Raw genomic sequence first — 21,375 nt, 5'->3', positions numbered from 1 at the left:
ACCCTAACTCTAACTCCTAACCCTAACACCTAACCCTAACCCTAACTATAACTCCTAACCTAACCCTAACCATAACCCCTAACACTAACCCCTAACCCTAAACTTAACCCCTAATCCTAAACCTAACTCTAACCCCTAACCATAACCCCTAACCATAACCATAATGCCTAACCCTAACACCTAGCACTAGCCCTACATCTACTCCTAACACTAACCTTAACCCTTAACCCTAACTCTAACCCTAACCCCTAACCCAAACCCCTAACCCTAACCCTAACCCTAACCCCTAACCCTAACCCTAAACCCTAACCCTAACACTAACCATAACCACTAACCCTAACCCCTAACCCTAACCCTAATCCTATTCCTAACCCATAACTCTAACCCTAACCCTAACCCCTAACCCTAACCCAGGCCCTGCACCCACTCGCCCACCACACCCTCAGATGTCCTTGTCTGAGCACTGGGCAGCGAAGCAACCCAGAGCCTTGCAGCTGGCCTTGAGGGGCAGAGGAGAGTGCCCATCCTACCCCAATCCCCCGCCCCCAGCACCTCCACCCCAGCACCTCCATCCCCAGCACCCCACCCCAGCACCCCATCCCCAGCACCCCCATCCCCAGCACCCCCACCTCATCACCCCTATCCCCATCAACCCCACCCCAGCACCCCCATCCCATCCCCCCGTTTCCAGCACCCCATCCCCAGCACCCCCATCTCCAGCACCCCCATCTCCAGCACCCCCATCCCCATCACCCCCATCTCCAGCACCCCCATCTCCAGCACCCCCATCCCCATCCCCCCATCCCCAGCATCCCCATCCCCATCACCCCTACCCCAGCACCCCATCCCCATCACCCCCATCCCCAACATCCCCATTCCCAGTACCCACACTCCCATTACCCCATCCCTAGCACTCCCATCCTCAACACTCCCATCCCCATCACCCCCACCTCATCACCCCCATCTCCAGCACCCCTATCTCCATCATCCCCACCTCATCACCCCTATCCCCATCATCCCCATCTCCAGCACCCCACCCCAGCACCCCCACCTCATCACCCCTATCCCCATCATCCCCATCTCCAGCACCCCCATTCCCATTACCCCCACCTCATCACCCCTATCCTCATCATTCCCATCTCCAGCACCCCCATCTCCATCACCCCACCTCATCACCCCACACCCCCATCACCCTCACCCCCAGCACCCCTACCTCATCACCCCTATCCCCATCACCCCCATCTCCAGCACCCTCACCCAGCACCCCACACCCCTATCACCCCCACCCACACCCCCATCACCCCCATCTCCAGCACTCCAGGCCCTGGCACCCCAGCCCCAGCCCCTCTCTGCCACAAGTACAGCAGGCAGCCCATCTAAAAGGGGCAGCGACAGGACCATGCAGAACCCAAGCCAAATGCCAGCCACAAAAAAGAAATTGGAAAACATCTTCCCTCGTGGAAAGGTGAGGTTCCCATTGCACCCGCCAGCCTCCTAACAGTTCACTTCCCTTCGACTCCCAGGGGGCCTGCCATTGGGAGGTGGGGTGTCATCCCTCTTCCTGCAGCTCGCACACTAAGACAGAAAGGCAAAGGGGGTGCCTACCAAGGATTGGCTGCCCGCTTCCCATTTCAGAGGTTCTAGGCAGCATGAGACTAGAAGACCAGAGGAGAACAAGTGAGGGAGTGAGGGAGTGAGGGAGTGAGGGAGTGAGTGATGTGTGTGGAGGGCGGCCAGGGAAGGGGAGGGATGTGTGTAGGTTACACAAGGGCGTAATATTTGATACAATGGGAAAGGAGAAACAATATCCTTTGCACAAGGATAATATGCAAATTCGTCAGGACACCCTCACAGTAACAACCAAACAGCAGGCTGTGTGGGGTGAGCAGGTAGGCAGGAGGGGCAGTTGGGGGCAATCAGGTCAGTAGGCAAAGGTGGTTAGGGGAGATCAGGCAAGCAGGCAGGCAGGATCAGGCCTAAACCAGCAGTCAGACATCCCCCGAGGGGTCCCAGATTGGAGATGGTGCAGGCTGAGCTGAGGGCCCCCCCCCACACAAATTCCGTGCACCAGGCCTCTAGTTAAGTAATAGTAGCCCCATTTATTGGGCCTTTCCTATATGCTGTGAAGTATTTTGTACTCAATAGTTCATTTACTTTTCCAAACAACTCAGTGAGGGCAGCATCTATGTGCCCCTTTTACAGATGGAGATACAGGCCTACTGAGTCCCACAAGCTCTCGAGTGGTCAGGCTCCAGGATGCAGATCTGAGGCCCTTGCTGGGAAGCACGTGAAGGGAAGGAACTGGTTTATGGCGCAGAGGCTGCGGCCAACACAAAGAGCCTCTGGCGGTGGGGCCTCTGGGCTGCAGTCGTGGTGACAGGTGTGGCGAGCGCTCCCTCTGAGGGTGCTCACATCACGGGGATGGGCGCCTGTGCGCAGCCAGCTGAGGGAGCACTGTGTTCTGAGGCCAGCCTCGCTGAGCACAGGATTGCCGGCAGGAAGCCGTTAGGACTCAGAAGAAGGCACAGGATGTGTGCCCTGTGGGCAGAGGAACGCAGGGCTGCGGGCAGGCAGGTGCCCCTGTGTTCAAAAGCGAAAGCCGGGGGCCTTGTGTCTTCGGTCCCTGCTGGCTCCCTGCTTGTAGGGCACCGAACCTCTGTAAACCTCATTTCCCAGGCAGCGAGGAGAGGTGAGAACAGGGCCTGCACTGGAGGGTTGCTATGAACACGTTTTTGGTTTTGGTTTTCGTTTGTTTTGTGTGTGTGTGTGTGTTTTAATATATCTTATTGATTTTTTACAGAGAGGAAGGGAGAGAGATAGTTAGAAACATCGATGAGAGAGAGTCATCGATCAGCTGCCTCTTGCACACCCCCTACCGGGGATGTGCCCACAACCAATGTACATTCCCCTGACCGGAATCGACCTGGGACCTTTCAGTCCTCAGACCGATGCTCTATCCACTGAGCCAAACCAGTTTCTGCTATGAACACGTTTTAAAAGATGATACATGTAAAGTGCAGGCACAGAACTTGAACACAATAAGGATGCAATGAGTGGGCGTAGCTATGACAATTGTTGGAGTTATTGCTGGGGTCAGGTGGCAGGCTCCCAGGAAACCAGTGTTCTCTTCTGAATTGTGGAGAGCTGGTTGGGCACAAGCCACGGAAGGAGTAGGGTCAGAGGTCGGTTCACACATTTCCTAATGCAGTTCGATCTGCCATTTAACTAAGACGCTGGTTATGGGGGAAGAGGTGGTAGACAGCGGAGGTGGAACGTTATCTCCAAACCCAGAATTTAAAGAGACAGAGACAGCGGAGGGACCGAAACAGGAACACAGACACAGGGGCTCTCTGCTTCCTTCTTCTGGGACCCACTGGGGGGAAGGGGAGGGACTTGGAACATGGCGGGCAGAGCTGATTGATGAAGGAAGGGGGACAGAACCAAAAATCAGGGGAGTGAGGACAGGCCCCCGTAGGTGAGGCCCTGAGAAGTGTGGGGATCGGCAGGGTTTTTGCACCGGGCACCGAGGGCGCGGGCCTTTGAGGCAGCTCTGTCCTGCCGCTCTGTGCCGAGTATGTTCTCTGTCCCTAACCCTCAGACAAGCACCAACTTCCAAACCCTTATATCACGTATTACCGGGGATTTTGTTAAAAAACATATTTTCAGGTCTTTCCCCACGGAGTTTAATTGGCTAGATTTTGGGACCAGGTTTTTGTTTTGTTTTGTTTTGTTTTAATATATTTTTTCTTATTGATTTCAGAGAGAAAGGGAGAGGGAGAGAGAGAAACTTCAATGATGAGAGAGAATCATTGATTGGCTGCCTCCTGCATGCATCCCTTCCCCTCCCCACCCCCCTAATTGGGAATGAGCCCACAACCCAGGCATGTGCTCTGATCAGGAATTGAATCGTGACCTCAAGGTGCGTAGTGGGTGCTCAACCCCTGAGCCACGTCTTCAGCGGGACCAGGTTTTAACAGGCATCCAGTGCAGGGTGAGGCGGCAAGCTCAGAACACCCCAAGCTAGGCAAGCCGAGCCCCTCTGTCTGTGGGAAGAGCCGGAGAGCTAGCCAGAGGTGGTCTTGGCCTGACTCTGGGCCTGCTCCCGGCGCCGCCCAGCCCCCAGCGGCCTGCTGGCATCTCTGGGCCTGACAGGAGCCTGAGCGGGAGCCATGCAGGGACGAGGTTTGGGGCAGAGGGTGTTTACTTATCTGCACTCAAGTTCTCAGAATAAAACATGGGGACACAGCCCTGGCCGGTGCGGCTCCGTGGGTAGAGCGTCAGCCTGCTGAGGGGAGGGCCCGCGCTTAATGGTGGTCAAGGGCACATGGCTGGGTTGCAGGCTTGATCCCTGGCCCTGGTGGGCACGTGCAGGAGGCAGCCAATGAGTGATTCTCTCATCTTTGATGTTTCTCTCTCCCTCCCTTCCTCTCAGAAATCAATAAAAATCAAACCATTAAGAACGCGGGGCACAGAATAAACAGAAGAGATCCATGGAAGCAGGGACAAGAGTCCAGCAGCACCCGGCCTCCCCTGCCGGGATTGGCGGGCTCGGCCACGCCCGCCGCGGGCCGCGGGGCTGTCAGCGCCCAGCGCGGCGCTCCGGGGCCCTGAGGGTGGCCCCAGGGCTGTCCCGGGACAGCCTTTCCCCGTGCCCCCCCTCCCCCCGGAGGACGGCGGACGGGAGCGGGGCGGGGGGGCGGGCCCAGCCCCCGGACGCCCCCTGCGGGCGGGGCAGCGGGGCCCTGGGCCGAGGATCCGCTTTGTCGCCGTCCACGTGGCAGCGCCGCCGGGCGGCGGGCGGGGCCGGGGCCGCCCACAGGCGGGCCCTTTAGGGCGGCGCGGCCTGGGCGGCTGTCGGAGGAAGTGCGGGGCGGGGAGGTGCCGCTGCTCCCGCCGCCGCCGCCGACTCTCCGCCAACTTCGCGCCAAGCGGGCCGCGCCGCGGCCGGGCCGGGATGCGCCCGCCGGTGCTGCTGCTGCTGCCGGTGCTGCCGGCGCTGCTGGGGGCCGCGGGGGCCGCGCGGGCCGAGCTGCGGGTGCGCGTGCGGCTGCCGGGCGGCCGGGTGGCCGAGGAGCGGCTGCAGGCGGACAGCGCGGGCGACAGCGTGGGCCTGGAGCTGCGGGAGCCCGACGGCGCCCTGGTCTCGCTCACCGCCGACTTCAGGAAGGTGAGCCCGCACGCCCGCCCCGGGAGGGCGCCCCCGCCAGGGCCCGGGGCCCAGCGCCCAGACCCCAAGCCCCCGGCCCCAAGTGCAGACCCTGCTCAAGTCCGTCCCCGCCGGTGCCTGCGGGACAGCCCGCGCAGCCAGAGGCCCGGCTGCAGTGACGGCCAGTCCTCCTCCCGGTCCTCCTCCCCGTCCCGGTCCCCCTCCCGGTCATCCTCCCGGTCCCCTTCCTCGTCCTCCTCCTCGTCCTCCTCCCGGTCCTCCTCCCCGTCCCCGTCCCCCTCCCTGACACCGTCCCCGTCCCCTCCCCGTCCCCCTCCCGGTCTTCCTCCCCATCCTCCTCCCCGTCCCCCTCCCGGTCCTCCTCCCCATCCTCCTCCCCTTTCCCCTCTCCGTCCTCCTCCCCGTCCTCCTCCCCGTCCTCCTCCTAGTCCTCCTCCCTATCCTCCTCCTGCCCCCTTCCTCCCGCTCCCCCTCCTCCCGCTCCCCTCCTCCGGCTCCCCTTCCTTCCGCTCCCCCTCCTCTTGCTCCCCTCCTCCTGCCCCCCTCCTCCTGCTCCCCCTCCTCCTGCTCCCCTCCTCCTGTTCCCCCCTCCTCCTGCTCCCCTCCTCCTGCTCCCCCTTCCTCCTGTTCCCCCCTCCTCCTGCCCCCTCCTCCGGCTCCCCCTCCTCCTGCTCCCCTCTCCCCCCTCCTCCTGCTCCCCCCCCCCCTGCGCCCCCCCTCCCTCCTGCCCCCCCCTCCTCCTGCTCCCCTCCTCCGGCTCCCCCTCCTCCTGCTCCCCCTCCTCCTGCTCCCCCTCCTCCTGCCCCCCTCCTCCGGCTCCCCCTCCTCCTGCTCCCCCTCCTCCTGCTCCCCCTCCTCCTGCTCCCCCTCCTCCTGCTCCCCTTCCTCCTGCCCCCCTCCTTCTGCTCCCCCTCCTCCTGCTCCCCCTTCCTCCTGTTCCCCCTCCTCCTGCCCCCTCCTCCCCGTTCCCCCTCCTCCTCAGCCCCCTCCTCCTGCCCCCTCCTCCGGTCCTCCTCCTCCCCATCCTCCTCCTGCCCCCCCCTCCTCCCGGCTCCCCTCCTCCGCTCCCCCTCCTCCTCCTCCTGCTCCCCATCCTCCTTCTCCCCCTCTCCTGTTCCCCCTCCGCTTGCCCCAGCCGCCGGCCTCCCCCTCCTCCTGCTCCCCCTTCCTCCTGTTCCCCCCCCTCCTCCCCCCCCTCCCCCCTCCTGCTCCCCCTCCTTCGCTCCTCCCCCCCCCCCTCCTCGTGTTCCCCCCCCCCTCCTCCCTGCTCCCCTCCTCCTGCTCCCCCTCCTCCTGCTCCCCCTCCTCCTGCCCCCATCCTCCTGCTCCCCCTCCTCCTGTTCCCCCCTCCTCCCGCTCCCCTCCTCTGGCTCCCCCTCCTCCTGCTCCCCCTCCTCCTGCCCCCATCCTCCTGCTCCCCCTCCTCCTGTTCCCCCCTCCTCCCGCTCCCCTCCTCCTGCTCCCCCTCCTCCTGCTCCCCTCCTCCTGCCCCCATCCTCCTGCTCCCCTCCTCCTGCCCCCTTCCTCCTGCCCCCCTCCTTCTGCTCCCCTCCTCCTGCTCCCCCTTCCTCCTGTTCCCCCTCCTCCTGCCCCCTCCTCCTGCTCCCCCTCCTCCTGCTCCCCTTCCTTCTGTTCCCCCACCTGAACTCCAGGGCGGTGTTGTCAAGTGTGCTCTTTTCCTAGAAAATCCAAACAGGGCTGGACCCTCAGGAAACATACTCAACCTGCCCTTCCCACCTCCATGGTGCCTTTGCAGGAGTGAGCCTTGGGCCGCCAAGCCTGCCCTCCTGCCCCCTGCCCATGCCCGCCCTGTGTGCTGTGGCTGGCACCTGGGCCCTCCCCGAGGGGCTGCTCCGCGGCCAGGCTGGCCGTGTGGCCTCCCTCGCTGCAGCCTGGAGCGCCCGCTCCGGGGCAGGAGAGGGGAGAGCTGGGGGGCCGCGTGGCCGGAGCCGGCTCGGGGAGGGATGTCTGTGGCCAGCTGCAGGAGCCCCATTAATCCCCACAGCTCACACCTCGCCATGTCTGCGTTCTTCTCAGGCTGGCCTCTGGCCTCCAGGTTCCGCAGCGGGAAGGGAGCGGAGCTGAGAGGGAGCTCCGGGCTGGGGCACGGCAGGCGGGCTGGGCAGTGCCAGCGCCCAGGGCTCCCTCCACTCCCAGGCTCCGCCCGTTCTCAGCCTCCCAGCCTGCGGTGGGCGCCCAGGAGGTTCTGCCCAGAAGTAATTAATTTCCTGTGTAGGAAAGAATGCCTGCGCAGAATCCCTCAGGCCTTGGGGAAGCCAGTCTGCGGGAGGAATGGCCCGACTGGAGTGAGACGGGCTGAGGGCTGGGCGAGCCTTGGTCTCTGCAGGCCTCGCGCACTCACCTGGAACGGGGACAGCGCCGTGCAGCCGCGGCCACGCAGAGGAAGCAGGAGCAGGCCCCGTGCTCACGGTGGTGCCGTGCTCAGGAGAAGCCGTGGGCTGCCACAGTGTGGCTCACACCGCATCCGGGCAGGGACCCTCCCTGCCAGTTTGGGTGCAAGGAGGTTGGATGACAGACCCCAAGTCACACAGCAGGCGGCACCCTCACAGTGACCTCTTTTTGAAGCACCGAGTGTCGGAGTTCTCCAGGGAAACAGAAATAAGACACACACACACACACACACAGACACACAGAGACACAGACACACACACAGATACACATACAGACACACACAAACACATAGACATAGATACACACACATACAGACACATATGGGACACACACACAGAGTCACGGACACACAGAGAGACACACACGGGCATACACGGGCATACACATGGACACACAGACACCCACAGAGACAGAGACACACACAGACACACACACAGGTATATAGAAAGAGATTTTTAAATGTCATGACGTTTCAAAAATGTTTTATTCTATGGGTATTAAGCAGTTCCACTTCTAACTTCTGAGGTAATTCATCCTCTCTGCACAGCGCTGCACCAATCTGCCTCCCACCCAGTGCCCGAAGTTCCTCTTTTCCGAATCCTTCCAGCACTTGCTGTTTGTTGACTTATTGATGGCAGCCATTCTGACAGGTGTGAGGTGACGCCTCATTGTGCTATAATTTGCGTCTCTCTGGTGCTCAGTGCCTGAGCATTTTTCATGTCTCTGGGCCTTCTGAATGTCCTCTTTGGGGAAAGTATCCGTTCAGGTCCTTTGCCTGTTTAATTGGATTGTTTTCATTTTGGTGTTGAGTTCCATAAGTTCTTCATCAGTGTTGGATATTAGCCCCTTATCAGATGTAACATTTGCAAATATCTTCTTCCATTCACAGGTTGTTTATTCATTTTGCTGACGGTTACCTTTGCTGTGCAAAACATTTTAGTTTGATATAGTCCCATTTGTCTATTTTTTCTTTGGTTTCTCTTGCCTGAGAAATACATCAGCAAACATATTGCTAGGAGAGATGTCTGAGATTTTGCTGCCTTATGTTTTCTTCTAGGATTTTTATGGTTTCAAGTCTTGCATTTAAGTCTGTAATCCATTTTGAGCTTATTCTTGTGTGTGGTGTAAGAAAGTAGCTTAATTTCATTTTTTGCACATCTGTCCAATTTTTCCAGCACCATTTATGGACCTGACGATCTGGATCCTATTTGCATTCTCGCCTCCTTTGGTGAATATTAATGGGCCCTAGGACATGCGCTTGCTTCTGAGCTGGCTCCTCTGTCCGTTGGTCTGTCGGTCTGCGTGCCAGGCCCATGCTCTTTGATCACTGTGGCCTGGTAGTGTAGTTTACTATCAGGTGGCATGATTCCTCCAACTCTGTTCTTCTTTCTCAAGATTGCTGTGGCTATTTTGGGGTCCTTTGTGGTTTCAATAAGGAAGTAAGCGAGAGGACCCAAAAAATAAAATCAGAAATGAAAAAGAGGAATTAACAACTGATTCCACAGAAATACAAAGGATTGTAAGGAAATATTATGAAAATGATATGCCAACAAATTGGACAGGTGGGAGAAATGGACAAATCCATGGAAACATACAATCTTCCAAAACTGAATCAGGAAGAATTCGAAAACCTGAATAGACAGATTACAGCTAATGAAATTGAAGTAGTAATCCAAAAACTCCCAATGAACAAAAGTCTTGACTTTTTGAAGATTACTACTTTCTTAATGAGTCTGGGTAAAGGTCTGTCTTATTTATCTTTTCACAGAACCAGCCTTGGTTTCATTGACCTTTTTGATTGTTTCTTTAGTCTTTATATTTCTTTAGCCCTGGTCTTTATTATTCCTTTCTTCTACTCACTTTGTGCTTTGTTTGTTTCAAGTTCCTTAAGTGTAAAATTAGATTGTTTATTTCAGATTTTCCTTGTTTCTTGAAGTAGGCCAGTAACACTAAGAATTTCCCTCTTAGGACTGCTTTCTCTATGTTCCATAGTTTTTGAGTTGTTGTGTATTCATTTTCATTTGTTTCAAGATATTTTAATTTATTCCTTGATTTCATTGTTAACCCATTCCTTGTTCAGTAACATGTTGTTTAGCTTCCACGATGTGTTTTCAGTTTTTTTTCTTGGATTGATTTCTACTTTCATACCATGATGGTCAGAGAAGATGCTGGGCGCTCTCACAAGCTGGTAGCCAAGGTGAGGTTTTTAAAATGTATTTTTATGGATCTCAGAGCGGAAGGGAGAGGGAGAGAGAGAGAAGCATCCATGATGAGAGAGGATCATGGAGCGGCTGCCTCCTGCACATCCCACACCTGGGGTCGACCCCGCAACCTGGGCCTGTGCCCAGACCAGGAATCGAACCCTGACCTCCTGGTTCATAGGTCGATGTTCAACCCCTGAGCCATGCCGGCTGGGCTAGCCCCGGTGGATTTCGAATGTCAACGCCTCAGCATCTTTGCAGGCTCACGGATGCTGCGGGCTCGCTCTGCACCTTCCGCCTTCGCCCGCGTGGGCTCTGCACCCCAAGCTCAGACTTGCAGGCGCACGGCAGGCCCCGAGTGCGGGCTGCAGGCGTACCGTGGGAGGTGCAGGCCAGGCCTTTGCCCAGCAGACGTGTGGGCGTGACGGGAAGCGGGGTGCCCACAGGGTCCACAGGCCGCTCCTCCTCGGTGCCGCTCAGGGACAGCACAGGTGTCTCCATGGCTGCCCCCTGGGGTCTCAGTGACGGAGGGAGCAGGGGGTCTGGCTGGGAATCCCGGTGAGAGGCAGCTCTGAGCCCCATCCTAGGAGCCTAGTCAGCAGGTGGTTGGGCCTGACTGGGTCAGGGCATTGTCCCCACAGGGCCAGGGGTCAGGGTTAGGGCAGTGGTGTCCTTGGGGATTTGGCTGACGGAGCCCTAGGCTGAGGGCGGGGTGGGGTGGAGGGGCAGTGGGCGCAGCCCTGTGACAACAGCCCTGTCCTGAGGGCGGGCATGCCCTGGGCGGGAGCCGGGGTGTGCTTGGCTGCGCGGGGACTCTGCAGGGTAGCCAGCGGCAGGGCAGCCAGCGCGGCTGGAGGGCCGGTCCGCCACCAGCACTGGCCTGAGAGCCCCCCACCCCCAGCAGGAGTCAGTATTGAGGTTGGCTCCGCCTGGCCTCGGGATGGCCTCAGGATCGCCCCCTGGTGTGTGTGATGAGAAGAGGCTGGACAAAAAGCCAGGGAGGGCGCTGGCGGTGGAGAGCAGGGAGGACTTGGGGAGCAGGGGGCTGCTCCATGGGAACCCCAGGGCATCCTGTCCTTTAGTCCTCGGCTCCCTGGGGTTCCCATGGAGCAGCCCCCTGTCCTTTAGTTCAGGCCTCACCCCCCAGGCGGGGCAGGGCGGAGGAGAGGCTGGCAGACGCCTGCGGAAGGCTGTGGCGGGGAGGATGGGGGACAGACCTCAGAGAGGGGAGGGCAGGATCTGCAGGGCAGTCAGGGAGGGAGGCTGCAGTGACCGGCACAGTGGCTGGAGGGAGGAGGGAGGAGGGAGGACTAGGCTGCACTGAGCCACCGGAGCCGGGCAGGGTGCGGGAAGAGCCGCAGGGCCGGCCCTGCTCAGATGCTGAGCACCTGGGTGTGAGCATTTGCAAAGCAGCAGAGGTGTGAGGAAGACGTGGCTCCGGGCCAGGTGCCAGGCCATTCCCTGCGTCCCTCCATCTGTCCCTCCGTCCCACCGTCCCTCCGTCCCTCCATCTGTCCCTCCGTCCCACCGTCCCACCGTCCCTCCATCTGTCTCTCCGTCCCTCCATCTGACCCTCCGTCCCTCCGTCCCTCCGTCCCTCCATCTGTCCCTCTGTCCCTCCCTCCCTCCATCTGTCCATCCAACCCTCTGTCCCTCCATCTGTCCTTCTGTCCCTCCCTCCCTCCATCTGTTCCTGTGTCCCTCCCTTCCTCCATCTGTCCCTCCGACCTTCCGTCCCTCCATCTGTCCCTCTGACCCTCCGTCCCTCCATCTGTTCCTCTGTCCCTCCATCTGTCCCTCTGCCCCTCTGTTCCTCCATCTGTCCCTCTGTCCCTCCCTCCCTCCATCTGTCCCTCTGTCCCTCTGTTCCTCCATCTGTCCCTCTGTCCCTCCGTCCCTCCATCTGACCCTCCGTCCCTCCAACTGACCCTCCGTCCCTCCATCTGTCCCTCCGTCCCTCTATCCCTCCGTCCCTCCATCTGACCCTCCGTCCCTCCATCTGTCCCTCTGTCCCTTCGTCCCTCCAACTGACCCTCCGTCCCTCCATCTGTCCCTCCGTCCCGTCCCTCCATCTGTCCCTCCGTCCCTCCGTCCCTCCATCTGTCCCTCCGTCCCTCCGTCCCTCCATCTGTCCCTCCGTCCCTCCATCTGACCCTCCGTCCCTCCGTCCCTCCATCTGTCCCTCCGTCCCTCCGTCCCTCCATCTGTTCCTCTGTCCCTCCATCTGACCCTCCATTCCTCCGTCCCTCCATCTGACCCTCCGTCCCTCCATCTGTCCCTCCGTCCCTCCATCTGTCCCTCCGTCCCTCCAACTGACCCTTCGTCCCTCCATCTGTCCCTCCGTCCCTCCAACTGACCCTGCGTCCCTCCATCTGTCCCTCCATCCCTCTGTCCCTCCGTCCCTCCATCTGACCCTCCATCCCTCCAACTGACCCTCCGTCCCTATATCCCTCCAACTGACCCTCCGTCCCTCTATCTGTCCCTTCGTCCCTCTGTCCCTCCGTCCCTCCATCTGACCCTCCATTCCTCCAACTGACCCTCCGTCCCTATATCCCTCCAACTGACCCTCCATCCCTCCAACTGACCCTCCGTCCCTATATCCCTCCAACTGACCCTCCGTCCCTCTATCTGTCCCTCCGTCCCTCTGTCCCTCCGTCCCTCCATCTGTCCCTCCGTCCCTCCATCCGTCCCTCCGTCCCTCCATCTGTCCCTCCGTCCCTCCGTCCCTCCATCTGTCCCTCCGTCCCTCCGTCCCTCCATCTGTCCCTCTGTCCCTCCATCTGACCCTCCGTTCCTCCGTCCCTCCATCCGTCTCTCCGTCCCTCCATCCGTCCCTCCGTCCCTCCATCCGTCTCTCCGTCCCTCCATCCGTCCCTCCGTCCCTCCGTCTGTCCCTCCGTCCCTCCATCTGTCCCTCCGTCCCTCCATCTGTCCCTCTGTCTGTCCTTCTGTCCCTCCAACTGTCCCTCCCTCCCTCCGTCCCTCCCTCCGTCCCTCCGTCCGCCCTCGCTCCCCTCCCCTCCGTCCCGAGGACCGAGCTGCTGGTTGTAGTCGCCACCGACGAGGGCCGCCGGTGCTGAGCCTGAAACCCGGGCCACCGGGCCTGTTCGCATGTGCCCCCGCGTCCCTCCCCTCCCAGCCCCGCAGGACGCGGCCCGTCTGCGTGGCTCCCTCACCAGCCCCCCCGCCCGGCCCCACCCCGCCTCGGGCCCCTGAAGCAGGGCCGCTCCCTCCCTGTGCGGAGTGAGGGCCTGAGCGCGGGGAGGGGCGCAGGCCAGGCTCAGGGCCGCCGGGCCTGTTCCCTCGGCTGCTGCTACTCACAGAGGCGTGGGGGAGGGGCTGCCGCAGCCAGCCCGGTGACCGGCCCCCGGCCTCCCGCCAGCCGGTGGCCCAGGCAGCGCCCCTCGCTGGGCTGAGCGCAGGTTGCTAGCGGGCACCGGGAAGCAGGCCCGGGCCCTGGGAGCCCTGGCCTCCGGGGTGGGCGCCTCCCTTGGACCCCGGCTGCCTTTCCTCTCGCCCATGGCCTGGAGCATCCCCCTCCCCTGTCCGCTGCCCGTGGGACACAGGATGCCCCGGCGGGAGCTCGGCGCCCTGTGTCCTGCACACAGCGAGCCCGAGGGCCCCTGCAGCCGGGGCCCCTGGGCCGTGCCCCGCGGGGGCCGTGGTGCTGGCTGCGCCCCGCAGTGCCCACACCGCCTGCTCTCTGCCCCGGCTCGGAGCTCAGACCCACGGGCCTCGGAGCTCAGACCCACGGGCCTCGGAGCTCAGACCCACGGGCCTCGGAGCTCAGACCGACGGGCCTCGGAGCTCAGACCCACGGGCCTCGGAGCTCAGACCCACGGGCCTCGGAGCTCAGACCCACGGGCCTCGGAGCTCAGACCCACGGGCCTCGGAGCTCAGACAGAAGGGCCTCGCCCTGTGGCTCGGGGCGGAGTGTCGGCCTGCGGACCAAAGAGTCTCGGGTTCAACTCCAGGCAAGGGCGGGCACCTCGGAGGCAGGCTCCTCCCAGGCCCCAGCCCAGCGGGCTCCTGCAGGAGGCAGCCAGTCCCTCCCACAGCGTCCCTCCCACGGCGTCCCTCACAGAGTGTCCCTCACACAGTGTCCCTCACAGAGTGTCCCTCACAGAGTGTCCCTCCCAGAGTGTCCCTCCCACGGCGTCCCTCCCACGGCGTCCCTCACAGTGTCCCTCCCACGGCGTCCCTCCCACGGCGTCCCTCCCACGGCGTCCCTCACAGAGTGTCCCTCCCACGGCGTCCCTCACAGAGTGTCCCTCACAGAGTGTCCCTCCCACAGCGTCCCTCACAGAGTGTCCCTCACAGAGTGTCCCTCACAGAGTGTCCCTCCCACGGCGTCCCTCACAGAGTGTCCCTCACAGAGTGTCCCTCCCACGGCGTCCCTCCCAGAGTGTCCCTCCCACGGCGTCCCTCCCACGGCGTCCCTCACAGAGTGTCCCTCACAGAGTGTCCCTCACAGAGTGTCCCTCCCACGGCGTCCCTCACAGAGTGTCCCTCACAGAGTGTCCCTCCCACGGCGTCCCTCACAGAGTGTCCCTCACAGAGTGTCCCTCACAGAGTGTCCCTCCCACGGCGTCCCTCACAGAGTGTCCCTCACAGAGTGTCCCTCCCACGGCGTCCCTCACAGAGTGTCCCTCCCACGGCGTCCCTCCCACAGCGTCCCTCCCACGGCGTCCCTCCCAGAGTGTCCCTCACAGAGTGTCCCTCACAGAGTGTCCCTCCCACGGCGTCCCTCACAGAGTGTCCCTCACAGAGTGTCCCTCACAGAGTGTCCCTCCCACGGCGTCCCTCCCACGGCGTCCCTCCCACGGCGTCCCTCACAGAGTGTCCCTCACAGAGTGTCCCTCACAGAGTGTCCCTCCCACGGCGTCCCTCACAGAGTGTCCCTCACAGAGTGTCCCTCACAGAGTGTCCCTCCCACGGCGTCCCTCCCACGGTGTCCCTCCCACGGCGTCCCTCCCACGGCGTCCCTCCCACGGCGTCCCTCCCACGGTGTCCCTCCCACGGCGTCCCTCCCAGAGTGTCCCTCACAGAGTGTCCCTCACAGAGTGTCCCTCCCACGGCGTCCCTCCCACGGTGTCCCTCACACGGCGTCCCTCCCACGGCGTCCCTCACAGAGTGTCCCTCACAGAGTGTCCCTCACACGGCGTCCCTCCCACGGCGTCCCTCACACGGTGTCCTCTCTGACAGCCCTCCCTCCCTCTCCCTGAACCAGTGGGCAAGCCCTGGGCGAGCAGTATCAGCAGCTCCTGCTGCTGCCGGGGCAGGCGGTGCCCAGAAGCAGGCGTGGGTGGGAGAGACACGCGGAGGTCCCACCAGCTCCGAGAGCCACGGAGGCGGCGGGAGTGGGCAGCCTCTGGCTCTGGAAATGCCGGCGGTGGGTCCGAGTGAAGCCTCCTGGCAGGACGGAGCCTGCAGTGGCAGCTCCCTGAGGGCACCGCCCCAGTCCCCCCCCACCCCTGCTGACCTGGGCCGGAGGCCAGGCGGCTGGTGGGCCCGAGGACATATCTGCTGCCCAGAGAAGCTGTGAGCTGCCGACTCGCCCCCAGGGGCCCAGGGAGCCGCAGTGCTGAGCCTCCGTCCCCCCCACCCCTCTGGGTGCTGAGCCTCCGTCCCCCCCCCCCCGGGCGCTGAGCCTCCGTCCCCCACACCTCTGGGCCCTGAGCCTCCGTCCCCCCCCCCCCCCGGGCGCTGAGCCTCCGTGTCCCCCCCCCCTCTGGGCCCTGAGCCTCCGTCCCCCCGCCCCCCCCCCTCAGGCCCCTGAGCCTCCGTCCCCCCCCCCCCTCTGGGCACTGAGCCTTCATCCCCCCCTCTGGGCGCTGAGCCTCCGTCCCCCCCCCTCTGGGCCCTGAGCCTCCATCCCCCCCTCTGGGCGCTGAGCCTCCGCCCCCCCCCTCTGGGCGCTGAGCCTCCGTCCCCCCCCCTCTGGGCGCTGAGCCTCCGTCCCCCCCCCCTCTGGGCGCTGAGCTTCCGTTCCTCCCCCCTCTGGGCGCTGAGCCTCTGTCCTCCCCTCCTCTGGGCCCTGAGCCTCCGTCCCCCCCCCCCTCTGGGCGCTGAGCCTCCGTCCTCCCCCCTCTGGGCGCTGAGCCTCCGTCCCCCCCCCCTCTGGGCGCTGAGCCTTCGTCCTCCCCCCCCTCTGGGCGCTGAGCCTCCGTCCTCCCCCCCCTCTGGGCGCTGAGCCTTCGTCCTCCCTCCCCTCTGGGCCCTGAGCCTCCATCCCCCCTCCCTCTGGGCCCTGAGCCTCCGTCCCCCCCCCCTCTGGGCGCTGAGCCTCCGTCACCCCCCCCCCCCTGGGCCCTGAGCCTCTGTCCCCTCTCCCTCTGGGCCCTGAGCCTCCGTGCCTCCCCAGTGCAGGGGGCAGAGCCCAGGGCTCCGTAGGCAGGCAGGCAGGAAGGGGTCCCACCCCACACCCCCACCTCCCTGCTGCAGGGAGTGGGGAGGGCCATTCCCAGCCCGCGGGAGGGGCGTTGGGTGGGTCCCTGTGGGGCTGCACCTCAGCCAGCCCTCCCTCCCCCCCCAGCACGTGAAGATCCTGCGGGCGCTGGTGCTGGGGGAGCAGGAGAAGGGCCAGCGCCACTTCCAGGCACTCTGCTTCCTCACCCGTCTGCGCGACCAGGACATCATCCCCAGCGAGGCCATGGCTAAGCTCCGGCAGGTGAGGCCGCCGGCCGTGGTCCCCCTCCACACAGCGCTCCCACCCTGCAGCCACCGCATGCTGCCGGCACCAGGCCTTAGCACTCAGACCTGAACCCCCACTCTGCCCTGGCCACACCCGAATCAGTACCCCAGACCCCTGGTCCGCACTGAGCCTTCCGGCCCCTACAGTCAGCGCCCACTTGGGGGCGGCTGGGTGCTCGCCCCTGAAGGTGGCTCTGCCCTCAGACCAGGGCCACCTCTGTGCGGGCTGCGGTGGGACCTCGCCTCCTCAGAGCCTCACCTCTGCCTGTCCCTGGGCCTGCCCCTCCCTCCAGAGAGATGCCCCTCCCAGGAGGCATGGAGCCGGAGGTCACCCTGCTGACACCCTGCCCCTGTCCCGGGACAGCAGGACTGGGTGCTTCTGGCCGCAGGGAAGGGTGGTGTTTCTGAGCGGCCTCAGATGGCGCCGGCCTGAGACCTCCGCCCGGCCTGTCCGCCCGGTGACAGGGACGGGGGAGGTGACGGGGACGGGGAGGTGACGGGGGAGGTGATGGGGGAGGTGACAGGGACGGGGGAGGTGACGGGGACGGGGGAGGTGACGGGGACGGGGTAGGTGACGGGGACTGGGGAGGTGATGGGGGAGGTGACGGGGGAGGTGACAGGGACGGGGGAGGTGACGGGGACGGGGGAGGTGACGGGGGAGGTGATGGGGACGGGGAGGTGACGGGGACGGGGAGGTGACGGGGAGGTGATGGGGACGGGGGAGGTGATGGGGGAGGTGATGGGGACGGGGGAGGTGATGGGGGAGGTGACGGGGACGGGGGAGGTGACGGGGGAGGTGATGGGGACGGGGGAGGTGATGGGGGAGGTGATGGGGACGGGGGAGGTGACGGGGACAGGGGAGGTGACGGGGGAGGTGACGGGGGAGGTGATGGGGACGGGGGAGGTGATGGGGGAGGTGATGTGGACGGGGGAGGTGATGGGGACGGGGGAGGGGATGGGGGAGGTGACGGGGACGGGGGAGGTGACGGGGGAGGTGATGGGGACGGGGGAGGTGATGGGGGAGGTGATGGGGACGGGGGAGGTGACGGGGACAGGGGAGGTGACGGGGGAGGTGATGGGGACGGGGGAGGTGACGGGGACGGGGGAGGTGATGGGGGAGGTGACGGGGACGGGGGAGGTGACGGGGGAGGTGATGGGGGAGGTGACGGGGACGGGGGAGGTGATGGGGGAGGTGACGGGGACGGGGGAGGTGACGGGGGAGGTGATGGGGACGGGGGAGGGGGAGGGGGGAGGTGACGGGGACGGGGGAGGTGATGGGGAGGTGACGGGGACGGGGGAGGTGACGGGGGAGGTGATGGGACGGGGGAGGTGATGGGGGAGGTGACGGGGACGGGGGAGGTGACGGGGGGAGGTGATGGGGGAGGGGTGACGGGGACGGGGGAGGTGATGGGGGAGGTGACGGGGACGGGATGGGGGAGGTGACAGGGGAGGTGACGGGGACGGGGGAGGTGATGGGGGAGGTGACGGGGACGGGGGAGGTGACAGGGGAGGTGACGGGGACGGGGGAGGTGATGGGGGAGGTGATGGGGACGGGGGAGGTGATGGGGGAGGTGACGGGGACGGGGGAGGTGACGGGGGAGGTGATGGGGACGGGGGAGGTGATGGGGGAGGTGACGGGGACGGGGGAGGTGATGGGGGAGGTGACGGGGACGGGGGAGGTGACGGGGGAGGTGATGGGGACGGGGGAGGTGATGGGGGAGGTGACGGGGACGGGGGAGGTGACGGGGTAGGTGATGGGGGAGGTGACGGGGACGGGGGAGGTGATGGGGGAGGTGACGGGGACGGGGGAGGTGACGGGGGAGGTGATGGGGACGGGGGAGGTGATGGGGGAGGTGACGGGGACGGGGGAGGTGACGGGGGAGGTGATGGGGGAGGTGACGAGGACGGGGGAGGTGATGGGGGAGGTGACGGGGACGGGATGGGGGAGGTGACAGGGGAGGTGACGGGGACGGGGGAGGTGATGGGGGAGGTGACGGGGACGGGGGAGGTGACAGGGGAGGTGACGGGGACGGGGGAAGTGATGGGGGAGGTGACGGGGACGGGGGAGGTGATGGGGGAGGTGACGGGGACGGGGGAGGTGATGGGGGAGGTGACGGGGGAGGTGATGGGGACGGGGGAGGTGACGGGGATGGGGTAGGTGATGGGGGAGGTGACGGGGACGGGGGAGGTGATGGGGGAGGTGACGGGGATGGGGGAGGTGATGGGGACGGGGGAGGTGATGGGGGAGGTGACGGGGACGGGGGAGGTGATGGGGGAGGTGACGGGGACGGGATGGGGGAGGTGACGGGGACGTGGCGCCCTCAGACTGGCCTGGCACTGAGACGCCAGCGCACCCACACCTGTTGGGATGGCCTCCTCCACAGAAGAACCCCCGTGCGGTGCGTCAGGCGGAGGAGGCTCGGGGCCTGGAGCGGCTGCACATGGACGTGGCCGTGAACCTGAGCCAGGGGGCCCTGCTGAGCCCCCACCTGCACACCGTGTGTGCGGAGGCCACGGACGCCGTCTACACCCGCCAGGAGGACGTCCGGTTCTGGCGGGAGCAAGGTGCGCGGTCTGCCCTCAGACAGGACGAGTGGTGCGCATGGGGCTCGGGGGAGGGCGTCGGCCACGGGAAAGGGCCCTCGGACATGGCTCCCAGGCCCCCATCTTGGTGAGGCCCAGATGGGCCAGGCACGAGGTGGCGGCGGGGACGGCAGACTCCCGTGGGCTGCGCCCCAGACTGAAGCACCGGCCTGACATCTCCCCGAGGCTGGTCCCCAGTGGCTGCCGCCGCCTCCCGCAGCCCCGTCCATCCCATCAGCCCCACGCCCGGGCATCCTGAGCTCCCGGGGCCCCTGCCCTCCCTCCTGGTCCCCTCAGGCTCCTGCCGTCCTCCTGTGCCCGCAGCCAGCAGGCGGGCACCCCCCTCCGTGGAGCGGGGGGCTGACACTTCTTGACGGGGCGCGAGCTCCCGGGTGATGAGGTGCCAGAGTCCTGACGGATGGGCCCTCTGCCGGGGACGCCCCTCCCCTGACCTCCACTGACCTGCCTCTCTCCCCCTGACCTTGCACCCCCCCAGGTGTGGACAGCTCCATGTTCAAGGCTCTGCCCACGGACACAGAACAGGCGCTGCCTCGCTGCGGGCAGGCGGGGGACCGGGGCGCGCCCTGCGTCTGCCACTACGGCCTGCGCCTGGCCTGGTACCCCTGCATGCTCAAGTACTGCCACAGCCGGGACCGCCCCGCGCCCTACAAGTGCGGCATCCGCAGCTGCCAGAAGAGCTACGGCTTCACCTTCCTGGTGCCTCAGCGGCAGCTGTGCCCCTGGGGCGAGGACCCCTAGTGGGGAGCGCGGGGACTCGGCACACTCCCCGCCCCCAGGCCTTACTCCCCGCCCCTCTCCTCAGCCCAGAGCCTGCGAAGAGGGGGTGGTGTGCGGGGCAGCGTGACTGCAGCCCCTCCCCTGTGTCTGACGGAAGGGGCTCTGCACACTGCACCCCTCCTTCAGCCCCCCAATTTCACGCCACCAATGCCAGCCTGTGATTCTCCTGTTGAACTCTGCAGGTTTAGACCCCACAAAGTGCCTTTTCCTGGGCCCGCCCCCAGCAGCCACCGTGCCGTCCGGCAGAGGCCTGGCCACGGGCCGGCACCTCGCCCTCTGAGCCGAGTCCTGTCTGCCGGCTCTGGGATGGGGGAGCGTGACGATGAGGAAAACTTGAATTTTTAGTGCGAAGTATTTATCGTTTCTACCAGAAATTAAACGTTTCCACTTCTACTTGATGGGCTGGCCAGTGCTGCCCCAGTTGTGGGACCAGTGGGGCGGGGGCAGGGGGTAAGGGGTCACTGGGTTACAGATGAACCCTGCACTGGGAAGAGGAGGCAGACACAGGTGAGCAAGCCAGACAGTGGGAAGATGGAGTATTCCAGTCAAGAGAGATGATGGACATTCCAGAACCAGACTTCCAGGCTTCAAATCCTGAGGGTCTGGCTTCTTTGCTGTGCAATCTTGGTCAAGTTCTCCTTCCTGCCTCAGCCCTCTCAGCAGTGAAAGCAGCTTAATTGTGAGACGTGAGTTCACCCCTGTCAGGTGCCCAGCAGGGTGTTACTATGATTACATCACTAGAGGCCCAGAGCACGAATCCGTGCGCCCGTGGGTCCCTCAGCCTGGCCTGCAGGATCCGGCTGAAACCACCTCTCTGACATCCCCTGAGGGGCCCAGGATTCGAGAGGGCACAGGCCAGGCCCAGGGACCCCACGGGTGCAGATCAGGGCCTGGGAGGGATGTGGGAGATTGGCCAGCCGGGGAGGGACCGAGGGAGGACTCCAGGGTGTGTCCAGCCCTTCTCACTCAGTCCCGATCGGCTGGACCCCAACAGCAAGCTAACCTACCCCTCGAGCATATGCTCCCTGGTGGTCAGTGCACGTCATAGCAAGCAGTTGAATGGCCTTAGTATATCATTAGCATATTACACTTTGATTGGTTGAACAGACAACTGGGAGACTGGACGCTTAGCATATTAGGCTTTTATTATATAGGATTTCTGTCCGTGAAGGAGCAGACGTCCTCATTCTAACCCAGATCACCAGCCTACATTCCGAAGCCCCTCCCTCCGACATGCTGCCTGCGTGCAGAGGCTGTCCTGCGCGCTGGGCCAGAGGCCACGGGACTCCCAGAGGACAGACGGACAATGGACTTACTGCCCAAAGCCCTGGAGGCCAGGGGATGTGGGTGGAGGCTGACGGGTGGTGAGTTTGGCAAGGTGGGGGTGGGTGTGCTCCGGGCTGGAAAGTCCCGGGTCCCAGCTCCTCAGGAAGAGGGGAGTCAGCCTCCTCACAGGCCGTGGAGAAAGGGCAGCCCCCCCACTCTGCTCCCAGCACCCCAGAACAGGCTACAGCTGCCCTG

General features: G+C 63.9%; 1 protein-coding gene across 1 annotated transcript; it reads left to right on the top strand.

Moving 5' to 3' along the window:
• The first annotated feature begins 4,742 nt into the window (after window positions 1-4,742).
• On the top strand, window positions 4,743-20,252 carry OAF (out at first homolog). The gene is made up of 4 exons (XM_036430259.2): window positions 4,743-5,167; window positions 16,316-16,450; window positions 18,858-19,038; window positions 19,553-20,252. The coding sequence occupies exons 1-4, from the start codon at window positions 4,955-4,957 to the stop codon at window positions 19,813-19,815; spliced, it is 792 nt and encodes a 263-aa protein (XP_036286152.1). The 5' UTR covers window positions 4,743-4,954; the 3' UTR covers window positions 19,816-20,252.
• Window positions 20,253-21,375: the final 1,123 nt, after the last annotated feature.

The sequence above is a fragment of the Pipistrellus kuhlii genome, unplaced genomic scaffold, assembly GCF_014108245.1.
Source record: "Pipistrellus kuhlii isolate mPipKuh1 unplaced genomic scaffold, mPipKuh1.p scaffold_m20_p_104, whole genome shotgun sequence".
Lineage (NCBI taxonomy): Eukaryota > Metazoa > Chordata > Mammalia > Chiroptera > Vespertilionidae > Pipistrellus > Pipistrellus kuhlii.
This window is presented reverse-complemented; position numbering and strand designations above follow the sequence as displayed.